Source organism: Corapipo altera, unplaced genomic scaffold (assembly GCF_003945725.1).
Source record: "Corapipo altera isolate COAL_440 unplaced genomic scaffold, ASM394572v1 57, whole genome shotgun sequence".
In the NCBI taxonomy this organism is placed as follows: Eukaryota; Metazoa; Chordata; class Aves; order Passeriformes; family Pipridae; genus Corapipo; species Corapipo altera.
In genome coordinates, this window is record NW_020884905.1 from 3,018,655 (window position 1) to 3,037,356 (window position 18,702).

General features: G+C 40.1%; 1 protein-coding gene across 1 annotated transcript in view; it reads left to right on the top strand.

The window, feature by feature from the left end:
* The first annotated feature begins 210 nt into the window (after nucleotides 1-210).
* ABCA4 (ATP binding cassette subfamily A member 4) overlaps nucleotides 211-18,702 on the top strand; it is a 72,485-nt gene continuing 53,993 nt past the window's right edge. The window contains exons 1-8 of the mRNA XM_027651430.1: nucleotides 211-379; nucleotides 771-820; nucleotides 6,675-6,811; nucleotides 7,635-7,727; nucleotides 9,671-9,764; nucleotides 10,278-10,419; nucleotides 12,269-12,408; nucleotides 14,507-14,634. Coding sequence (XP_027507231.1) covers nucleotides 7,662-7,727; nucleotides 9,671-9,764; nucleotides 10,278-10,419; nucleotides 12,269-12,408; nucleotides 14,507-14,634 — 570 coding nt within the window. The 5' untranslated portion in view covers nucleotides 211-379; nucleotides 771-820; nucleotides 6,675-6,811; nucleotides 7,635-7,661. The remainder of the gene's footprint in view (nucleotides 380-770; nucleotides 821-6,674; nucleotides 6,812-7,634; nucleotides 7,728-9,670; nucleotides 9,765-10,277; nucleotides 10,420-12,268; nucleotides 12,409-14,506; nucleotides 14,635-18,702) is intronic.

Consider the following 18,702-nt stretch of genomic DNA (forward strand, 5'->3'; position numbering starts at 1 on the left):
ATTTGCACGTTGGCGTCAGGGCCGTGTTTTGATCGGGCTCGTACACCGAGCTCCGCTCCGCCCTGTGAGGGAGCGGGTGGGGGACGGCAGGAGCCTCAACCGGCACAGGAAGGGGTGTGAGGAGCCGGCAGCGGAGCCTTAAACCTGGTGGAAAAGACTTTGGCTTCCTTTGGGACTGGAAACGTTACTAATGGCCCTTGTTGTTTCTTTCGGTTCTGATGCAGATTTCCCTAGGTCTTGCTTTGAAATGGCCTCACTCCAACCGAACTGCAGCAATCCCACCCACCTGCCCCAGGTGACAGGCTCTGGGTCATACAAAGTGCCAGAACCCTGCGGCTTGTCCTCTGGGGAGGAAACCTTTCTCTGTCAGATTTGCTTGGTAATTGCATTTTCTGAAGTCGTAATGCACTGCCTCATCCCTCTTAAAGCTTTGGCAGCATACCGACTTCTGTAAGTCTCTGACCTAATTAGTTATGACAGGTGTTTGGTTTAGTAGGGCCCCTGATGCTACCAGAACTACCATCTTTTCAAATACAGAGTTTGTTCAGATCTGAAGAAGTACACTCAGAAATATCAACTTCCTAGTACAGACTTGACTGCTTGTGCTGGTCATATTGGATATTTGGGGGTATTTTTATTCAGGAGTCCTTAAACTCACCAATTGAGCTGTTCTGTATCGAGTAGGGGATTAAAACAATCTCCTTACAACTGAGCAGTGTTATTCTACAAGCACTAACTGCATCTAAGATGTGTGTTTCTTTGCCACCAAGCTGAACATTCCTTCAGAAACCTTCCTCTTCCAGCAGTGCTCGCACATGAGGTAAGCTTCTGGGGTAAGTTTTCAAGCTTTTTATTGCTTCTATTTAAGAAGTCTGTGCTTTGCTTTAAAATCCGTGAATTCTTTAGCTTCTATAGCAAAGCAGAGCCCTAATGGAATTAATCTGAAAGCAGTCACGAAACGCTCTGCGAAGGCCCTTAGTGCACGTATGCTAACATTGGTAACTTAGCTCAGAGCATGTTTGTACTTTTCAAGTGACTTCTCTACGTGCCACTGTGGCTCACGGTACAGTGTGATCTCAGAGCACACAAACTTGATTCTGTTTGGGTGAGACTAAACTGGAACATATGCTTCAGCAGCATACCTGACGTGCTGCAGCTGCTAATGCACGTTCAGTCTATGGAGTTCATCTGAAGTAACCCTTAGGCAGTGTGTTTGTCCTGGGTCCTCAGCACTCACTGTTTCACTATAAAGCTGCTCTTACTGGGCCATACCACTTGTCAATGTACACATAAACTTAATATTTTTGGAAAATGAAACAAACCAGATGTTTCAACTTTCATTAGCAAAGTTGGAGGAGAGAGGGGCAGGGAAACGTCTGATATTTGCAAACTATGTTATTTTGAATATTCATGCAAGTAAGTTTCACAGGAGGATTCTTTGGAGAGAAACCATGTTCTATCTCCATGCCCATTTTTATTCAGAGAGCGGGGAATTCTTTTTCTAATTTAGAGATCCAAGGGATCCATGGAAAGTGTTTTTACTCACAGGTAGAAGAAAAAACTATCCTAAATCTTCTGAAATGTAAAATGTTTGAGGAAGGTGAATTCTAGGAAAATCCTCACTCCTCAGCCCTTATGCAGCTGGATGACAGAACGGTGTCTATAGGAAGTAAACTCAATTACACCAGAAGTAGAAAACATGCCTTTTGAGTTTCTACTTGCTGTGCTTTTGTGCATGTTTTTCCACAGATTGGGGTGATTAACCAACCACTGGTTTTGCACATGCATGGAATCTGCTTAAGATTCTACATTTCCCTGTGTTTGACATGTGGAAGAGTGATTCTGATTGTCTTTGATTTGTAAAAATATACTTTTCAAACAGAGGTTTCATGGAGCCTTTTCTTAGTCTCTCTGATTCTTTTTATCATTTGATTCCAGCTTGACAGAACTTGCCATTCTTGTCCCTCAGGTCACTCCTTACCTATTTCATGGGGGGAGGCCTCTGAAATACGTAGGAAACACCTAAAAACCTTCAGCTTGTGTTTTCCCTAGCAGTTTAGATTGCTGGGTGCAAAACTTACTTTAACTGAGAAAGCCCCAACCTGTGTATGTGTAGTTTTCTCTACACACACATAGATATGTCTGTTTATCTATAGAAAATACATTTATACACACCCACTCCTACAGTTAGCCTAGGCAAAATCATGTTAGCACTAACTGTGTTAGCTTTCTAGTGAGGCTGTGTCTAGGGACATGCTCTTCTACATGTGTCAGAATATCTGGTTAAGAAATGGTTTGGGTGGTGGAAAGCATTGTTCTTGAAAATTAGAAGTGTTGACCCATGAGCGCACCCAATACACGTGAGTGTGCATATTTTCAAAGTTATCTTTTCAGGTAATTTTTAAATTCTGTTAATTTTAGAGAAATATATTCTTGTGGTGCTAGAGAGATTACTAGGGATGTTTTGATAATTTGCTGGACAAACAGAATTTTAACCAGATTTGATTTTGTAGTCAAAAGTCAGGAATAAACCTGGAAATAAGAAAACAAATAAAATGCTGGTACTTAAAACAGCTGTTAAAACCATGGCATGTGAGGTGAGGGATAATACAACGCACGTACCGTGTGACCCCAGTTTTTTGGTATGGCATGTATACTCATGAAGCATATCACAGGGAACTTTTATGTTATCGGATATCTACTGTGGGAATAATGTGAAAACTGTCATCACCAAGTATCTGTTTCCACTTCTTGATTTCTTTATGTTCTGATACATAAATGGAATGTCTCATTTTTTGTTGCTACTGGCAACAAACTACAAATCATTAGGAAACAGGGATAGTGACAACTGTGGGTAGAGCTACCAGAGACATTGTGCAGTGTGCTCCATAAACTGAACTGTATTTTCCCCTTTCATGTAAAATGATAGGCCCCACATAAACTTCTCTGTTTACTTCCAAAGATCTCTTTGTAAAGCTGCAGAGCAAAAATGTGTCACAGGAGCAGCTGATGTAGTTGATCATAGAAAGCAAAATCTACCCTACCATCATCCAATAGTGATGTAAAAAATCTAATTAGGAGAGATTAGTTTAATCTGTTAGAGCTGTCTCTGTGAACATGTGGACAACAAAAAGAGATTCATTTTCTTAAAATAACTGGACTTAGGATTTTAGGGTTAAAATGCTTGCTTACTGGATAAAACTTAAAGTATCTGTGCCTCAGACATAGCAGCAGTACTTAAATATAGTCTACATCTGAGCAACAACAGCAGTACTAGTTTTTCTGCTTTGCATTGCTATTAATGAGTGAACTTCTATCTGTGGCTTTATACAGCTTTTTTTTTCTGTCTGGATTGAAGCAGGCTGGGTCTCAGCTGTGATATGAACATATGTCTGACAGAAATCAGATCAAAGCTACTTCTGAAAGAGGAGGTTGCCATAGGATGATAGAATAGAATCATAGAATCATTAAGGCTGGAAAAGACCTCCAAGACTGAGTCCAGCCTTTGACCAAACACCACCTTGTCAACTAAACTGTGTTTAACTAAGTGCCGTGTCCAGTCATTTCTTGAACACTTCCAGGGATGGTGACTCCACCACCACCCTGACCAGCCCATTCCAATGCTTGACAACCCTTTCAGTGAAAAAATTTCTCCTGAACCTCACCTGGCACAGCTTGAGGCTATGTCCTCTTGTCCTGTCTCTGGTTGCCTGGGAAAAGAGACCCTCACCTGGCTACAAGCTCCTTTCAGGTAGAGAGCAGTAAGTTCGTCCCTGAGCCTCCAGGCTAAACACCCCCAGCTCCCTCAGTGCTCATATGACTCACTCTCCGGACCCTTCCCCAGCTCTGTTGCCCTTCTCTGGACTTACTCCAGCAGCTCAGTGTCTTTCTTGCAGTGAGGGACCCAGAACTGGCCGTAGTACTCAAGGTGTGGCTGCCCAGTGCCAAGCACAGAGGGATGGTCACTGCCCTGGTCCTGCCATGGGCCTTCTTGGCCACCTGAGCACACACTGGCTCATGTTCAGCTGCTGTCAACCAGTACCCCCAGGTCCTTTTCTGCTGGGCTGCTTTCAAGCCACTCTTCGCCAAACCTGTAGCACTGTGGTTGTTATGGCCATTTTGCTCTGGCCTGGTTGTTGCTCTGGCCTCCCTCTGTTCATCTGGAGCCTCCCCAGTTAACCAGGACAGATGGTAAATGGTGGAGAGTGGCTTAGTGAGCTCTTCCACCAGCTCCCGCAGTAGCCTTGGGTGGATCCTATCCTGTCCCATAGACTCGTGAGTGTCTAAGTGGCTCAGCAGGTCACTACCTACTTCCTACTGGATTGAAGGGGATCTTTTCTGCTCCCCATCCCTGTCTACCACTTCAGAGGGCTGGTTGCCCTGAGGATAACCGGTCTTTATGTTGAAGACTAAGGCAAGGAAGGCATTGAGTACGTCAGCCTTTTCCTCATCCTTGGTTGCAATGTTCCCCTCTGCATGCAATAAAGGATGGAGATTTTCCTTGGCCCTCTTTTTGCTGTTAATGCATTTATAAAAACACTTTTTGTTATCTTTCACAACAGTGGCCAGATTCAGTTCTAGCTGAGCTTTCGCCTTTCTAATTTTCTCTCTATGTGACCTAACAACATCCTTGTACTCTTCCTGAGTTGTCCGTCCCTTCTTCCAAAGGTCATAAACTCTATTTTTCCCTGAGTTCCAGTGAAAGCGCCTTATTCAGCCAAAGCCAGTCTTCTTCCCCACTTTCTCATCTTTCAGCACATAGGGATGACCTGATCTTGGGCCTTGTCATGCTTTGTGAAGGAAGCATGGGTTAAATTGGGTTAAATTCTGTGGGTTTAGGTGGCACATTTGTGCAGAGAGTGGAATGTCCTGCAGTGGAGCTGGGAAGGAAACAGAGAGCTGAGTGCTGTGCTCTGCTGTCAGAGCTGCAGTATGCTCTGGGGTAAATCTAGCAGCAGTTGATAAATTCAGTGAGACAGGATTCTCAGAGGTCTCCCCAAAGTCCTGTGAAGAAGAAAGAAACAGGCAAGCACTGCCACATCCTTTTTAAATTTTTTTTAAATAAAGAACTCTGAACTGTTGCTCAACCTCTACTTTGAAGAACAATGACGGTGTGGCAGTGAGGGAAGCTGCAATAGTGCTTATACAGAACCATCACCCAGCATGAGAACCAGTGAGAGGTTTTACTGCATTGCTGTCCCAACCCTTACAGATGAAAATTTATAAAGAATTCAGTGTTGACTCTATGCTCTTTTGCTTCTGGATTTGACCATACTCCTTGGGGGAAATTTATGTTGGAGATTTGAAATGATCCATTTAATGCTGATATGTAACTTGATTTAGTAAATAGTAGTTGAAGTAGATCAGAACTTGCTGAAAAACTCTCTGAATGCATCTCTGGAGCTCTGAGTCTGAACACATAAGGTCATTTAGTTTAATATTTTTCTGCGTGAACAAGCAATTTGCTGGCATTTTAGAAGTTCTAGAAAATATAAAATTGAAAATCGGATTATAAGAATGAAATATTTTTTTCCCTCCTCTCCTGGTGTTGTGAATCAGTTCCTTTTGTGTTTCACTGTTTCTGTTCTTCGAGAGTGATGGTCCACGAAAAAATGTGGTGAACTACTTGTATATCTGCACACGTAGATATTGTAAGAACAAACTCCCCAGGCCTTTCACAAGGGAAATATACCAACAGTGAGGACATTAATTTTTTCAGAAAATTTTGTGAAAATTGATGGAGTGAAAAAAAATCATCTTCTCTGGTTACTGAAATTCTGATTTATCTAGAAATCCTAGAAGAAATTTCTGGCATCTAAAACATTGTCTTCAGCAGAAAAAACCACTTGTGCCACCTTCATAAAACAGGTGAAGCTTAAAGAAAGTATTGCAAATCCCATAAACGAAGTTTCGAAGTAGTGGAAAAGACTTCTGTGTTCTCCAGGGCCATGTCAGCGGATATACAATTGAAGGAATTTGCTGAAAAAGTTACCCAAGGGTGATGCTTGTTTATGATGATAATATTAAGGAATTTGAGAATTTATGAAGACACTGCACTGTTCTTAACCTGCTGGGAATGAGGAAGACTGTGACAATGTCAGTACTTCCGGAGCCTGGGCTAGCTCTAATGACTGATGTAACCAATTTCTTATTTCAGTTTCTTGTATTCTGTCAACAAGATATATGAGTTTTCTTTCTGAATGTATTCAGTAAATCATTCTTCCATGTTATAGTATGAACTGCTTGTGAAAAAAAGAAGATAAAGTTAAAAAGAAGTGCTATTTTTTTATTTTCTTGAGTTGGGGCTTTGTAAGAGTCTTCCAATGTTTCAATAGTATTCTGATGATAGAACAAGGTTATTTTGTTGGCTCTTACAATCAACCCCCAGAAAAGAAATCAGTTCCTGCAAAAGGAAAACGAAAAAAATAACATATTTTCTTGTGCCATGGGTATGAGTTGCATCCCTTGAGCATGTTGTCATCAGGCAGAAAGTGTGTGCCATTCTCAATAGTAACAGTTATAATTTGTGTTGGCGTCTTCATGGAAAACTGAATGAACAGTTCATAAGTGTATGGGCCTTTTTCAGACTTCAGGAGAATGTTAATATCTATGTAAATAAACTTCTTTTTTAGAAATTGAATTTCCTTTAGTACCTGTGCTCTTTCTAATTGCAGCAGTCTCAAGCCATCACTGATTTTATGAGCAGAGTGCTGCCTTTAAAGAGTGAAGATAGATGTCCACCATGACTAATCACTCCAGAAGTTCATGTACCTCCTCAACCCACGTGGAGTTCTCTACACATTGTTGCTAGGTACTGTTTTTTATCATGGTTCTACTCCATGATTTTACTATAGTGTTTTGCTCTACTTGAGTTAGTAGCAAATTTAAATTATTTGTTTAATTTTTAACAGTCCTTGTATCTCATATTTGAATTTATATTTCAAATTCTCTTTTTCCTTTTGAAGGTAAAAATTCATGATCGTTATAATGAGTCATGAACCTAAAAAACAGAACATGCAATAGTTTAAATTCTGTTGTATCCCTAGTAAAAAGTCATAGGAATTGCTGAATTTAAAAGCATAAGAATATGAGATCCTGTATTTTTTAATAAAGTGGCAACAAAATGGATTTGCTTTTACAAAACCCTTTCAAGACTCTGTTAATCAATATATATTTATAGTGTCTGAATGATAAAACTAATTGTGTCATAATAAGTAAGCAGTTTTGTATAAACTGATGTCTAGTAGTAAATCCATCTTTCCTTGGAAATGTAGTTTGAAAACACATATTTATTCTAATAAATGATGCAACAGTTAACTACCTTCATTACATGCAAGTCCAAGTTAACAGCCAGATTCAATGTTAATGACTTTTTTTATTCGAAAGAGATGCTTTTCGTCTCCACTGCTTTTTGGTGCTGATAAATGTGTCACAGGAAACAGCCTCCAAACAAAGGAAAACCACGATTTTTCATGTATGATAGTGGATCAAGTGCAAAATTAAATGATGCAGACAATGAAAGGAACCGATCTCTGTGATAACATAATCTTAAAATAAGAACAGAAAGCTGTTATTTTGCTCTAAGGTCTGTTTCAGCTGTTAGCTGAGAAATGGCAATGCATCCTTTGCCACAGGTTAACTAGAAGTGTTGATGCAGAAGAATGAACTTCTTTAGACAAGTCAGACTTCTGCTTTGGAAGAACTGGATCCTCCGGAAAAGACAAAAGGTAAAGTGTTAGGCTTTGGGTTTCAGCTTTGGACTATGCACTTCGCTGGATTAAATGGCTGGTACATTTATCAGCATATAAAAATCACAAATCTCTCAAAGAATCAAATGTGATCTTTGTATGGGCCACATGTCTCTGTGCATGCTGCTGGGATTTCTGGCTATTTATCTTGTGGTTCTGAAGGCTTATGGGCTGCTTTCTGATACTTCTAGTGAATTCTGAGACACCTGTGTGTCCTCAGGAAAAGGTTCACAGGAAAGAATCGGAGGTCTGACAGCACTTGGTCTGTCCTTATTGCACGACACACTGTGTACTAGCTTGAAAGAAAGCTTCCCTTGTGCTTTAGACTTTAATCCTTTCCAAACTAGTTAGCTCAGACAGAAAGGAATTACCAAATTCAAGTCCGAGGATTTTGTATTTCCTGGGGATGAAGAAAGAAGCTACATCTGAGCATTAACAAAGATCAGCTCTGCAACAAAGGTGATGACCAGTCTCCCAAGTTCTTACCCATCTGAGTTTGTGGGTGTGTAGTGCTTGTCCCAAACCTCTTACCAAATGGGTGGCAATGGATGTTAATCACACCTTGTGGGCCCTGCTGGGAAGGATCTGTAGCACTGTATTCTGAACTGTGCACAACAGCTGTCAGGTTTTCTTCTGTAATAATTGTGTCATCTGCCCTTTGCTGCTGGTAAGATTCTGTCTGGCTTTAAAAATATCAGGCATGCATAACTTCCTAGGTGGTGGTGGGTGGGTTTTTTTGTTATTGTTCTGTTTTAAAAAAGAGAGTCTTACCAGAAAAAATAGGGAATTGTTGCCTGGTGTAAAGCTTTCTACCCTTTTGCTGTAAGGATATGTTGTGCTTAACTAAAGCTATTAGACAAAATTATAGTGATAAAAACAGGACTGCTCCAAAAAACCTGTTCTTAAGTATGCTCTCTTGCCCAAAAATTGTATGTGACCCACCTTGTCTTTGGCTCTGCTGCTATATGCATTATTGTTATATTTTTGGTGCCTGACTGGGAAGGAGAGAGCAAAGGTAAAGAAGCAAGGAGTGCATTCCTGTGCATGTGCTACAACCCTGGTTCTGAAGATACTTCGTCCTCACTCTTGTAGGGAGGGGGGGAAAAAGTGCCACGTGTCTGGACACAAAAATCCCGTTGCTGTTCCTCAGAGCCCAAAGCCTGTATTACAGGATCAAAGGATTGTAGTTTCAAGCCTCTACCAGAACACACAGAGGCAGTAAAACAAACTGAAACACAGGAGTGGAGGAAGCAGACTGAAAACAGGCCGGCAGTGCATTGCTCTGTGGTAAAGCAGTGCCCTTGATTTTCTGTCATGACAGGGGAGATAGTGACTGTTGTAAGTCTTTTGAAAGATCTGGGCAATAAAGTGGCCTTTGATGGGATCTTCTATGTTATTGAATAAGGTGTTTGATCTTAATGTATACATTTCTACCTGTATTAGGAAATTAATAGTGTTGAAATAAATGATGACAAAAAGAACCAAAAGTAAAGCTCAAAGAATGTTAAGCTTATGCTGAAGTGTTTTACCTTTGGGTAAGCACAGTGCACAGACAGCCTACTAATGAGCCCAGCAGTGTTAAAGTGTGGATAAAAAACCCCACACCTTTTCTCTCTTGCATCTAATCCTTCTTGTAGAGTCACCTGCTGCCTCTTCTTACCTCAGTCAGGATGCATAGATATTTCTTTAGAGGAGGTAGAGAAGCCATTGAGTTAATGGTAATGCTTTATAGCACTGATGAATCCTCACTCTTTCTGGGTGTCCTTTTCAAATGATGAAAGAGGCAAAGAATAGCCATGGGCACGTGCTGCACTGGGCATTGCTGCTGTGAGAAGAGCCTCATCCTGTTAGTCACGTAGTGACTCTATGGTGGTCTATTTGTAAATTTTTTTTTTCATTTGTTTTTTTCTTTTTTCTTCCAGCTTCGTTTTCTAGTGGAGCTTGTCTGGCCTCTGTCATTATTTTTTGCCCTTGTTTGGCTGAGGAAAGCTAATCCACTGTATCGCCAACATGAATGTAAGAGCATTTAAGATGTTACAATGGTCGGACTTGTTTTAGGTAGTGGCTAGAGTTCTCAGACAGAGATACTGGGACCTACTTGTGAAGTATTATTCTGGCAAAGGAACAAACTTTAGTTCAAGTAGCTTAGTTATTTATAGCCATATATTGTAAGAATTACAAGTGAGGAGGAAGAAAAAAGCTCTAGTTTTCCTATGAGGTGCTTTCTGGTCAGACACACATGAAGTTTCAAGATTCTATCAAGTTTTGGATTTCTGTAATTCTGTTACTGAGAAAGTACTACCTCACTACCTATTGAAAAAAACCCTCACATTAGTTCAGAACTCGTTTCTGTTGAAAATAGCCTTATTGCTTATATTGGTGACTTCTTTTTTTTTGGTAAAAAATAAACCTATAGGATTCATATCACAGTCCTTCTGTAGTGAGCCAACTCATCATGCTATTTAGATTCTCACAGGCTGCATTAGAAAAGACACCTAACAATTTATATTTTGTGTTTCCATACTCTAGGTCACTTCCCAAACAAGGCAATGCCATCAGCAGGAACGTTGCCATGGTTACATGGCATCTTCTGTAACATGAACAATCCCTGTTTCCGCAGCCCAACCCCTGGAGAGGGTCCAGGTGTGGTGTCCAACTACAAAAATTCCATGTAAGCAGAGTTGTATGTGTGAGACTGGGTTGCAGCAATACAAGCCTGCTAGACAGCTGCTGGTAGCCTGCTCTTGGCAACTGTTGAGCGTTCATGGATATGAATGATGCAAGGAGAAAGGACGGAGTATCCTCAACCTGTTTAGAAGGGTCCCTCAGTGCACCCAGGAATATTTTAAGGAATAGTTCTATGGTATGAATGAAAAGGGAAGGGTGAGCGTTTAGTAAAACACCAGTGTGCAAACAGTGGAAGACAAAAATGTTCAGTTCTAGCACGTCGGTCTCATGCTAACAATGGCCAACAAAGTGGAAACAGAGCTCATGAGGATGGGTTTGGGCCTTTTGGAGAAAGACTTCAGTTGTACTAGTCTGTAGGGAACACACATCCATTTAATAAAATCCATCCTTTCTATTGTTGACTGCTTACTGAATGTCTTGGGACAGATCTTTTTGATATAAGAGCATGAAACTCCTAAGCCTTCTTTTCTCATCACTTGAGTCGTTTCTTCTGAATGAGAGTTCTAATGAAGTAGCAGCAAAGAAAAACCTGCACTGCCAGTTCTTATGTAGCACTTGTTTTGGCTGTATACTTGTGAGACTAATCAACACAGTAACCTTCAGTACTAAGCTTGTTAGCAAAGCAGAAGGATGGGAGATTTCTTGACTGTTATTGAAAAAGAGCTGTGGAAGTGTTTTATTGTGTTGTTTGTTATAGCTGAGTCATGAAAGACAGCACAAGAGACAAGGACCCTTAGAGTAAAAACCTGTTAGAATAAATATAAAAAAATGCTCCAAATCTCCCTTTGCAAAGTCTGCTTTGGAGCATCCAATCATTAAAATTCATGAGCTAACAATCTCAAGGCCATTGAAACTCCAGTCATGTGAAAATCTGTAGCTTGGGGTTAACTTACTAGCTGACCTTGTTTCCTAGTGAACAGGGTTTAAAATGATCAGCTGAACATTTTTTGTGGGGTACAGTCGATCACGCAGTGAAGCTAGAGGGGTTTGTTTCTTTTATATTCTGACTTTTTTAGGTTACTTGTTACAGAGCAAACTGTCACTTTGTCAGTCAGAGTAAATTCAGTGCATTACAGCGGAAGTAAATACATTGTGTTTTCTGAAAGAATTCGGTCCTTCCTGTTTGCTATTTCCTCAAGCTAAAATAAGTCATAAGGACTGATATATACCATTCCATGTATGGAAAAACATAATAATATTAAAGAAATGTAATGGTCTGCCCTGATAATAAGAATTTTCTATACTCGTTCATGAACACAGGACCTGATGGCATCCTTGCATGATCTGCATGTTCTAACCCAGACCCAGTAGGTGAACAGCTGTCCATGACCATTTGTCACTTGTGTTTTCCTGCCACTCCTAGAAGAAATATTCTGAAGGGACCTAAACACCACGGTTACATTGGTGGGGACTGATGTTAGAGAGGGAGGAGGATTCTGTGTCTGAATGATTCCATGTCACTTACCTGGCTGAGCAGGGCTGCACGTGCCCCATTCAACTGCTGGAGCTGAGCCTGGGCTAGAGCCAGAGAAGATTTGCACTGTAACTGCGAGATGCATGCAGTCTGAGGAAGGTCCTGTCTCCCCAGCAAGATCAGCATGGCTAATGTGGGAGAGGCCAACCTCCTGCAACACCAGTAGCCCTCTTAAACCTTCTGTGGACTTCAAATCTAACTGAATCTCACAGTACCTGAGACTGAGAACAAAATAATTTATTTTTTTCTCATCCCTAACACAGAGAAAGTCAACATTGCCTTTTTTTTTTTTTTAAATATAAAAGATTCTCAAGAGTCATCAGTCTTAAATTATTGTTTGTACACTTTCTCCTTTCAGCCTTGCAAGGGTATATAAAGATGCTCAGGAGCTTTTACTGGAAGGCCCTGAAATCCATGACCTTGGCAGAATCTGGGAAGAACTGATCATTATGACTCAGTTTATGGAAACAATGAGAACTAATCCTGAAAGAATTGCAGGTAATTGTTTTGTCTATATCCTTTAGACTACTTAATTTTTCTCTCTGAGAACTGGATAGTAGTTACGCTGCAGAGTGGCAACATTATAATATATTTGACATGTAGTCATTACTCTGCTTACTGTTAGGGTAAATTAAAACACACTCAGTGTTGTAACACCTGTCATTTAAGAGAAGGGAGAGAGGCAGTCAACTCCATTCTACAGTCATCATCCTTAAGTAACAGTCGACAAAACTCAAAACCCAAAAGTTTGGATTTCTCACCACCCCAAGTAAAACTTGTGGCTGAAGAGATTTCATTATTAATTATTACAGTAGAGGTAGAAGCAGTAAGAAAGCGTCCTGGAAGATGCAGAGGAATGGAAAGCTGGGAACATGCCTGAACATATACTAGAAGCATAACCCAGAGAAGTGCTTAGAGGTACTTTGTTAGAAGTGTTACCTAAAACAGGTTTGGAACAGTGAAGAAGGAAACACTTTCCCCTTGTTTTGATTATGTGTTTTGAAAGAGAAGGCATTATAAACATAAAGAAGACTGAAAAAGCAAATTGACTGCATTAATTTTTATTTAAAACAACCTTCCAAATTCAAAACACAGTCTTGGGAGAAAATAGGAAATGGTATAATAATAAATTTTTATTTAATATTTGGACTTAAAGTACAGAATATGAAAAGATACCCCTAAAACTAAAGGCATAAAACTGGACTGGCTTTGAGAATTGATATGTCCCATTCTCAAATCCTTTGCCATTTAGCAAATGTCAGAGTTGAGATTGCTCCTTTTGCTGATTCCTTAAACCAGATCTCTTGAGTCCTCCTTCCTTGTCCCATTGTCCCCTTGCACTGACACATTTGATGTGTTCTTGTAGTGTGCTTTTTCCTCTGTGATGCCTGGGTGCCAGGAAAGGCATCAGTGACAATATGAGGGACAGACGCCTACTATTGTTCTCAGTGTTTACTGCTTGAATAAATACATAGAGGAACAATTGAAGAAGTCCTGCTCAGCCCCTACAGCCCTAGGCCAGAATATGCTTATTGCAGATGGAATTGTGGAAGTTAGTTGGCAAACTCTGGTAAGACTCTGCTTAACTCACAGAATGGAGACCCCCAGCAGCACATTTGTGCATGTTTATGTGGAGATGTCTAAAGCTACATTCCCCATGTCTGTAGGATATGTGCTGTTCCTGGCAGTTTCAATTGCCTGAAGACTAGAACTAGTGCTTTTCAAGCTTTCTTTACCAGAGTTTCTTGATGCTGTGTGAACTACCTTTTAAAAAGGCTGTAGTAGTCAATGGACATGAGCAGCATTAACTTCCCAAGCTTTCTCTTGGAACATACTGAGGTATAATTCCCATTGGTATGATTTGTAACACAGACAAGTTAAAAAAGGTTGGCACTGTTTAACTTTATGAGCAGCAGTATTTTGAATATTGTTATAGGCAGGATTAGGGAAATTTGGTGACCTCTTATATGAGTCTAATTTAACAGCAGATAGTCTCATTGGTTTGCCTGAAGATTTGCCAGCTTTTTGTTTAGTAGTTGCTAATCTAGTTTAATATGAAGCAGAAACTACAATTTGTGCTTTTCCAAGGAAACTGAGTTTTTTCTCATGGAAGATTCTCAATGGTCACTTCTGCAATGCTAGAGAATAAGATTAACTAGCTAAAATTAGTTGACAGTGAGTGATAAATTAGTGTAAATGTAAAGGTTTGGCTAAAGTTATTTACACAAGACCCAGAAGGAAGGACACTAACAACAATAGCGTACTTGAATCTGAACATTTAAAATAAAACATTGCATTGAAAAAAGGCAGACACTTTCAAATGCAGTCAAGGCTGCTTTCAGTGCACCCATTGCTGTGGCTCTAGTCTGAAATACCTTTGAGAGATCAGATATGCCAAGTCAGAACACTCAGCATTTTCTGATTATCATTCCCCAACAAAGGATTAAAATGATTTTGAATTGCAAGAATAATTTTAGACCCTGTTAGTCACTACTAAGTATAAGAACCAAAGTACATTCTTTTTGCAGGTTTGAGTTGTTCTTTAACTTCCTTTGTTTGATGTCTCACTGATCTGTGGATTTCTTTCTTCATCCAGGAAGAGGAATACGAATTCTAGACATTTTGAAAGATGGGGAGACCCTCACCTCCTTCTTGCTGGAAAATGTTGGCCTCTCAGATTTTGTTGTTTTCCAGCTTATTAATGCTCAAGTTCGCCCTGAACAGGTGGGTAGAGTTTAACAGTTACCAAGTTGTTACTGTGAGGAAAGAATCTTACGAGTTGGATGTGCGAAGTAGCCTCAGTGAGAGCCTTAGGCTTAGAGCACCTAATGTCTTATGGGTTGTTTGTACAACTTCTCCCTCTGTTTTTTGTGAATCTAGAAGAAGAGATGTTTGTTTTGTCTTTTAAAAAGCATTTTGAATATGCATTAAATGTACATATTTGTTCAGTGCTGTTGTTCCTTCCAAATAATGAGCATCAAGAAACGATACTGCCACACAATGCATCCATTCCCATGACTGAAGACTTGACTCAAAAGCATAAAGCATCCTTTTGAGACAGTCCTGATGAACAGCCAGAGAGAATTTTTGGAGGTTTTTAATTTATTATTTAAATTCTCTGCCCCAATGTCAACAGAGTAATATGGTGGCTTTTTGGCATTGTCTCACATCATGAATAGGTGCCAGTGGAGAAACAGGTCCACTTTTGTAGATTCTGATTGAATAATAGATCTGCTCAGAAAATTCAGAGTGAAAACTGCAAGTCAAATCCCTCCTGAAGCAGCAAAGCAGAGGACCGTTTGACAAAGTCCAGGCTGTTTCTGCCTCTGCATGTACTGGTGGCTGGGAGCTCTGTGGGGAATGCTGTATTAATGAATGAATGTTGCTGAATCGGAGTTCTGGAACAATTTCTACAGTGCCGTAGTGTGTGGGTGGAAACGAGTGAATAACTGAGGCTGAAAGACACAATTCGTCTTTTTCACTGCCACATAAAACACAAATGCTGGAACTGTGTGTGGCCAGAAAGAGGGAGGGCATTCATGCACTTGCATGCACTTCCTTTTTTTGCATCACAAATTCCAACTGGTGTGACCAGTAGTCAGATTACTTATCTGCTGTATTCTTGATTAATACCGGGGAAGCCCGCCCCTCTCCTCACTTTATCATGAAGCAATACCACAAGATCATACCAAAGCCAGTGTCAATTGATACATCCTACTTATTTTCACACCTCCATATCAGCTGAGATGGTGAAAATTTGCTTCCTTGCTGCTTGTGACAAGAAGAATATATACAGATATCCTGCTGGGCTTCTCTTTCCCTTTTTGTCCCTAACCTCTTCTTCAGCAGAGATCTGCTGTGTCAGGAGAACTGAGTGCTGCTGTATTAGTTTCTATTAGCTCCCCAGTGGCATTCATTCTTCTACTGTTAAAGCCTCTGCTTGCAAATGTATGCAGGACTGAAGATTTCAACACCACCACTGAAAGTATGATTGAAACCGGCTGATGTCTTTCTGCTGTATTTTCTATGCTGATGCAGAAAGAGATGTAGTTCTCTTTATGCTGGAAATTAAAGAAATCTGAACATTTGTTAGACAGGAAGCTGGAGGAGATCTTGTGTTAAATACCACTTTTGCTGTCCTCCATACAGTTTTCTTGGTAGCAGTAATCTCAGGGATACAAGATCATCTCACCAGAGCTGATTTACAGCTGTGAGGGAAGGAAGTGCTGTGAATAATTCCTCCAGGGGAAACTGATGCAGAAAAACTAATCTCATAATTTTCAAGAGATGACAAGAGAATTATTTTCAATGGGAATTGAACACTTTATTTCATGTAGGAGACAAATTGCTTAGTACCTGTAGGGACCTTCTTGACAGGCAAGTTTCTTGGGCTGGACTTACATATGGTTGAGGTAGAAGTTGCAGAGCCGTAACTAGACTCTAGATCTATGGTAGTCTTAATCCTCAACCATGATGCTTCATCTCTAGTTCTTGGTGCTGCTCTGCCCTCTGTTTGCTTGCATATTGCTGTACACGCTTTCCCCCTCGCTCTGATGGCACAGAGCTGATCAAACTGAAAGCAACTTGTTTACAAAAGCCTGACTGTTGCCAACAGCTGGCTGCAGATCTAGGTCTGAGCCGCCTGGGAGTCAGGAAATGACACACAGAGCTGAAAGCTAAACCTGATCAAACAGCCAACTAGCTGAAAAAATAATTTGGACTTCATCTTGCCAGCTTCAACCAAACAGTGACACATTGATTAAAAAAAAAAAAAGTATTGAAGTTTCCCTCTGAGGGCCTACTTTTTTGAGTCATTTTAAGATAAGGATAAGAGACTGATGTTAAAACACAATAAGTTCAGGAAAGATTGGCAGCAGCCCACCCTACCGGAAAAATTGGAAGGGCGGAGGTTTGATGTTTTTCTAATCCCATCTGTTCATGAACATTCTTGAAATGCAGTTACAGTTTGTAAATAACCTTTCTTTTTTCTTTTTTTTAATATGTTTATCCTTCTCAATGATGTTAATGTCACTGTTTCCTCTTTTCACAAGTCAAAGCAAGGCTCCCAGGCTGCCTCTATGTGCAACCCTGTTTCATTGCAGTTCACCCTGCATGATGAGGACCATGACAGATGAGGCATATATGGCTGAAAAATACCCTTCTTATCACACACGGCCCCAGGACGTAAGAGACTGAACAAATAAGCAAATTCTTCCACTGGCATAAATTCAGTTAATTCAAATTCAAATGTTCCAATTTGAGGGAGGGCAGGAGTGTTTGGTTTTGAAAGTTTTTAGCAAGACAGACTGTATCTGTCAGCTGTATTCCCTCTTTTGCATTCTGCCTCTCTCCAGGCTCTCTCTCATGTTAACAATGCCTTTATATGAGTACAGCTGTAGTTATGATAGCGCCTCTCAGACACTTCTGCTAGAAATCCACATCCCCTTTTTTGCATCATAATTCCAATACACAATCTATCTGTAGCTCAGATGTCTTTCTTTTTTTCTTTTTTTTTTTTCCTCAACTGCAGCTCCATAAGCTGGAACTCAGGGCAGTCATGGTAGACAAAATATAATGTTGTACTAGACCTCTCCGCCTTTTCTGTTCTGGATGCTGACTTTCCACAGCCACACTTGCACTTTTGTGATAGCTTCTGACAGATAAAGCACTTAATGAATAACTCCTCAAGCTTGAACCTTCTCTCCAAAGCAACTGAATTAAGTTTTTTCTCATTCCTTTGTGTGTTTAAATATTCTCTTTACAGGCACCACCAAACAAGTCTCAGCTGCTAACTATAGGACATTTGCAGATAGAAAATTTTGATAATGTTCAGAATCTCTTAGATGAACTTCCTAATTTGCTTAAATAAGAAACAAATATGTGCTTATGTCTGACCTGGTATGGGTGTGGTATGTTTGTTTTGATCCATATGTCTTAGAGATTAGAATGCTCAGCAGATTGTTTTTCTAAAGAAAATTATATTCTGGGTAGACTTTGACAATATCTCTTTCCATGCAGCTTATTAAATTCATTTAGCCTAATGATATTGTGTCAGTGCATAGTTCTCATTTGTCTGAAGGTCTGTGTTTGTCTCAAACACAGGAGGCATTTACAGCCATCAAAGTGTTCTGAGCTTTTTCCCTTAAAATTTGTACTGTGAAAGGAGATGGAGACAGGATGGGAACATTAGCTCAGGAGCAATTTCCAGTGCTACTTTTTGTTATATTGCCATATATTCTGTCCCTTATAAAATAAGTGGAACTGATTTTAGTAGACTATCAAGAGCATTCCATAACAACAGTGTTTGAAGATTCTATGGAGTCATTCTGCATTTACATTCGTTTAACTATAAACTAATCTGTTGCCAGTGGTTGAACACTAAAGATAAAAATTGGAGCTTTTTCTGTTCCATGTTTATATTAGAAGTGGTAATCAGTAGATGGGTGTGATTTAATGATAAAAAAGGCTTTGTAAATCCTGGCTGTATGCTGTGCACAGTGACAATGAATAATGGCTGTGGGGAAGCATTGCGGTGGAATAGTCATCACTATGAAATAAAATCATAGGGAAATCAAGCTTGAGATTTAGTGGAATTGGCCCTTTTTTTTTTTTTTTTTACACAATTGACAGCAAAGGCATAACCAACCTAAACACAAATGGTAGAGGGATGTAGCACCATTGGTTAGTACTGGGAAAATAATTTCAAGCAAGCTGTAGCTCTCCCTCCTTAGCCACAAGAATGGGTGGCATGACTTCATGTGTGCTTAGATGACAGAGGAAGGGAAGGCAACT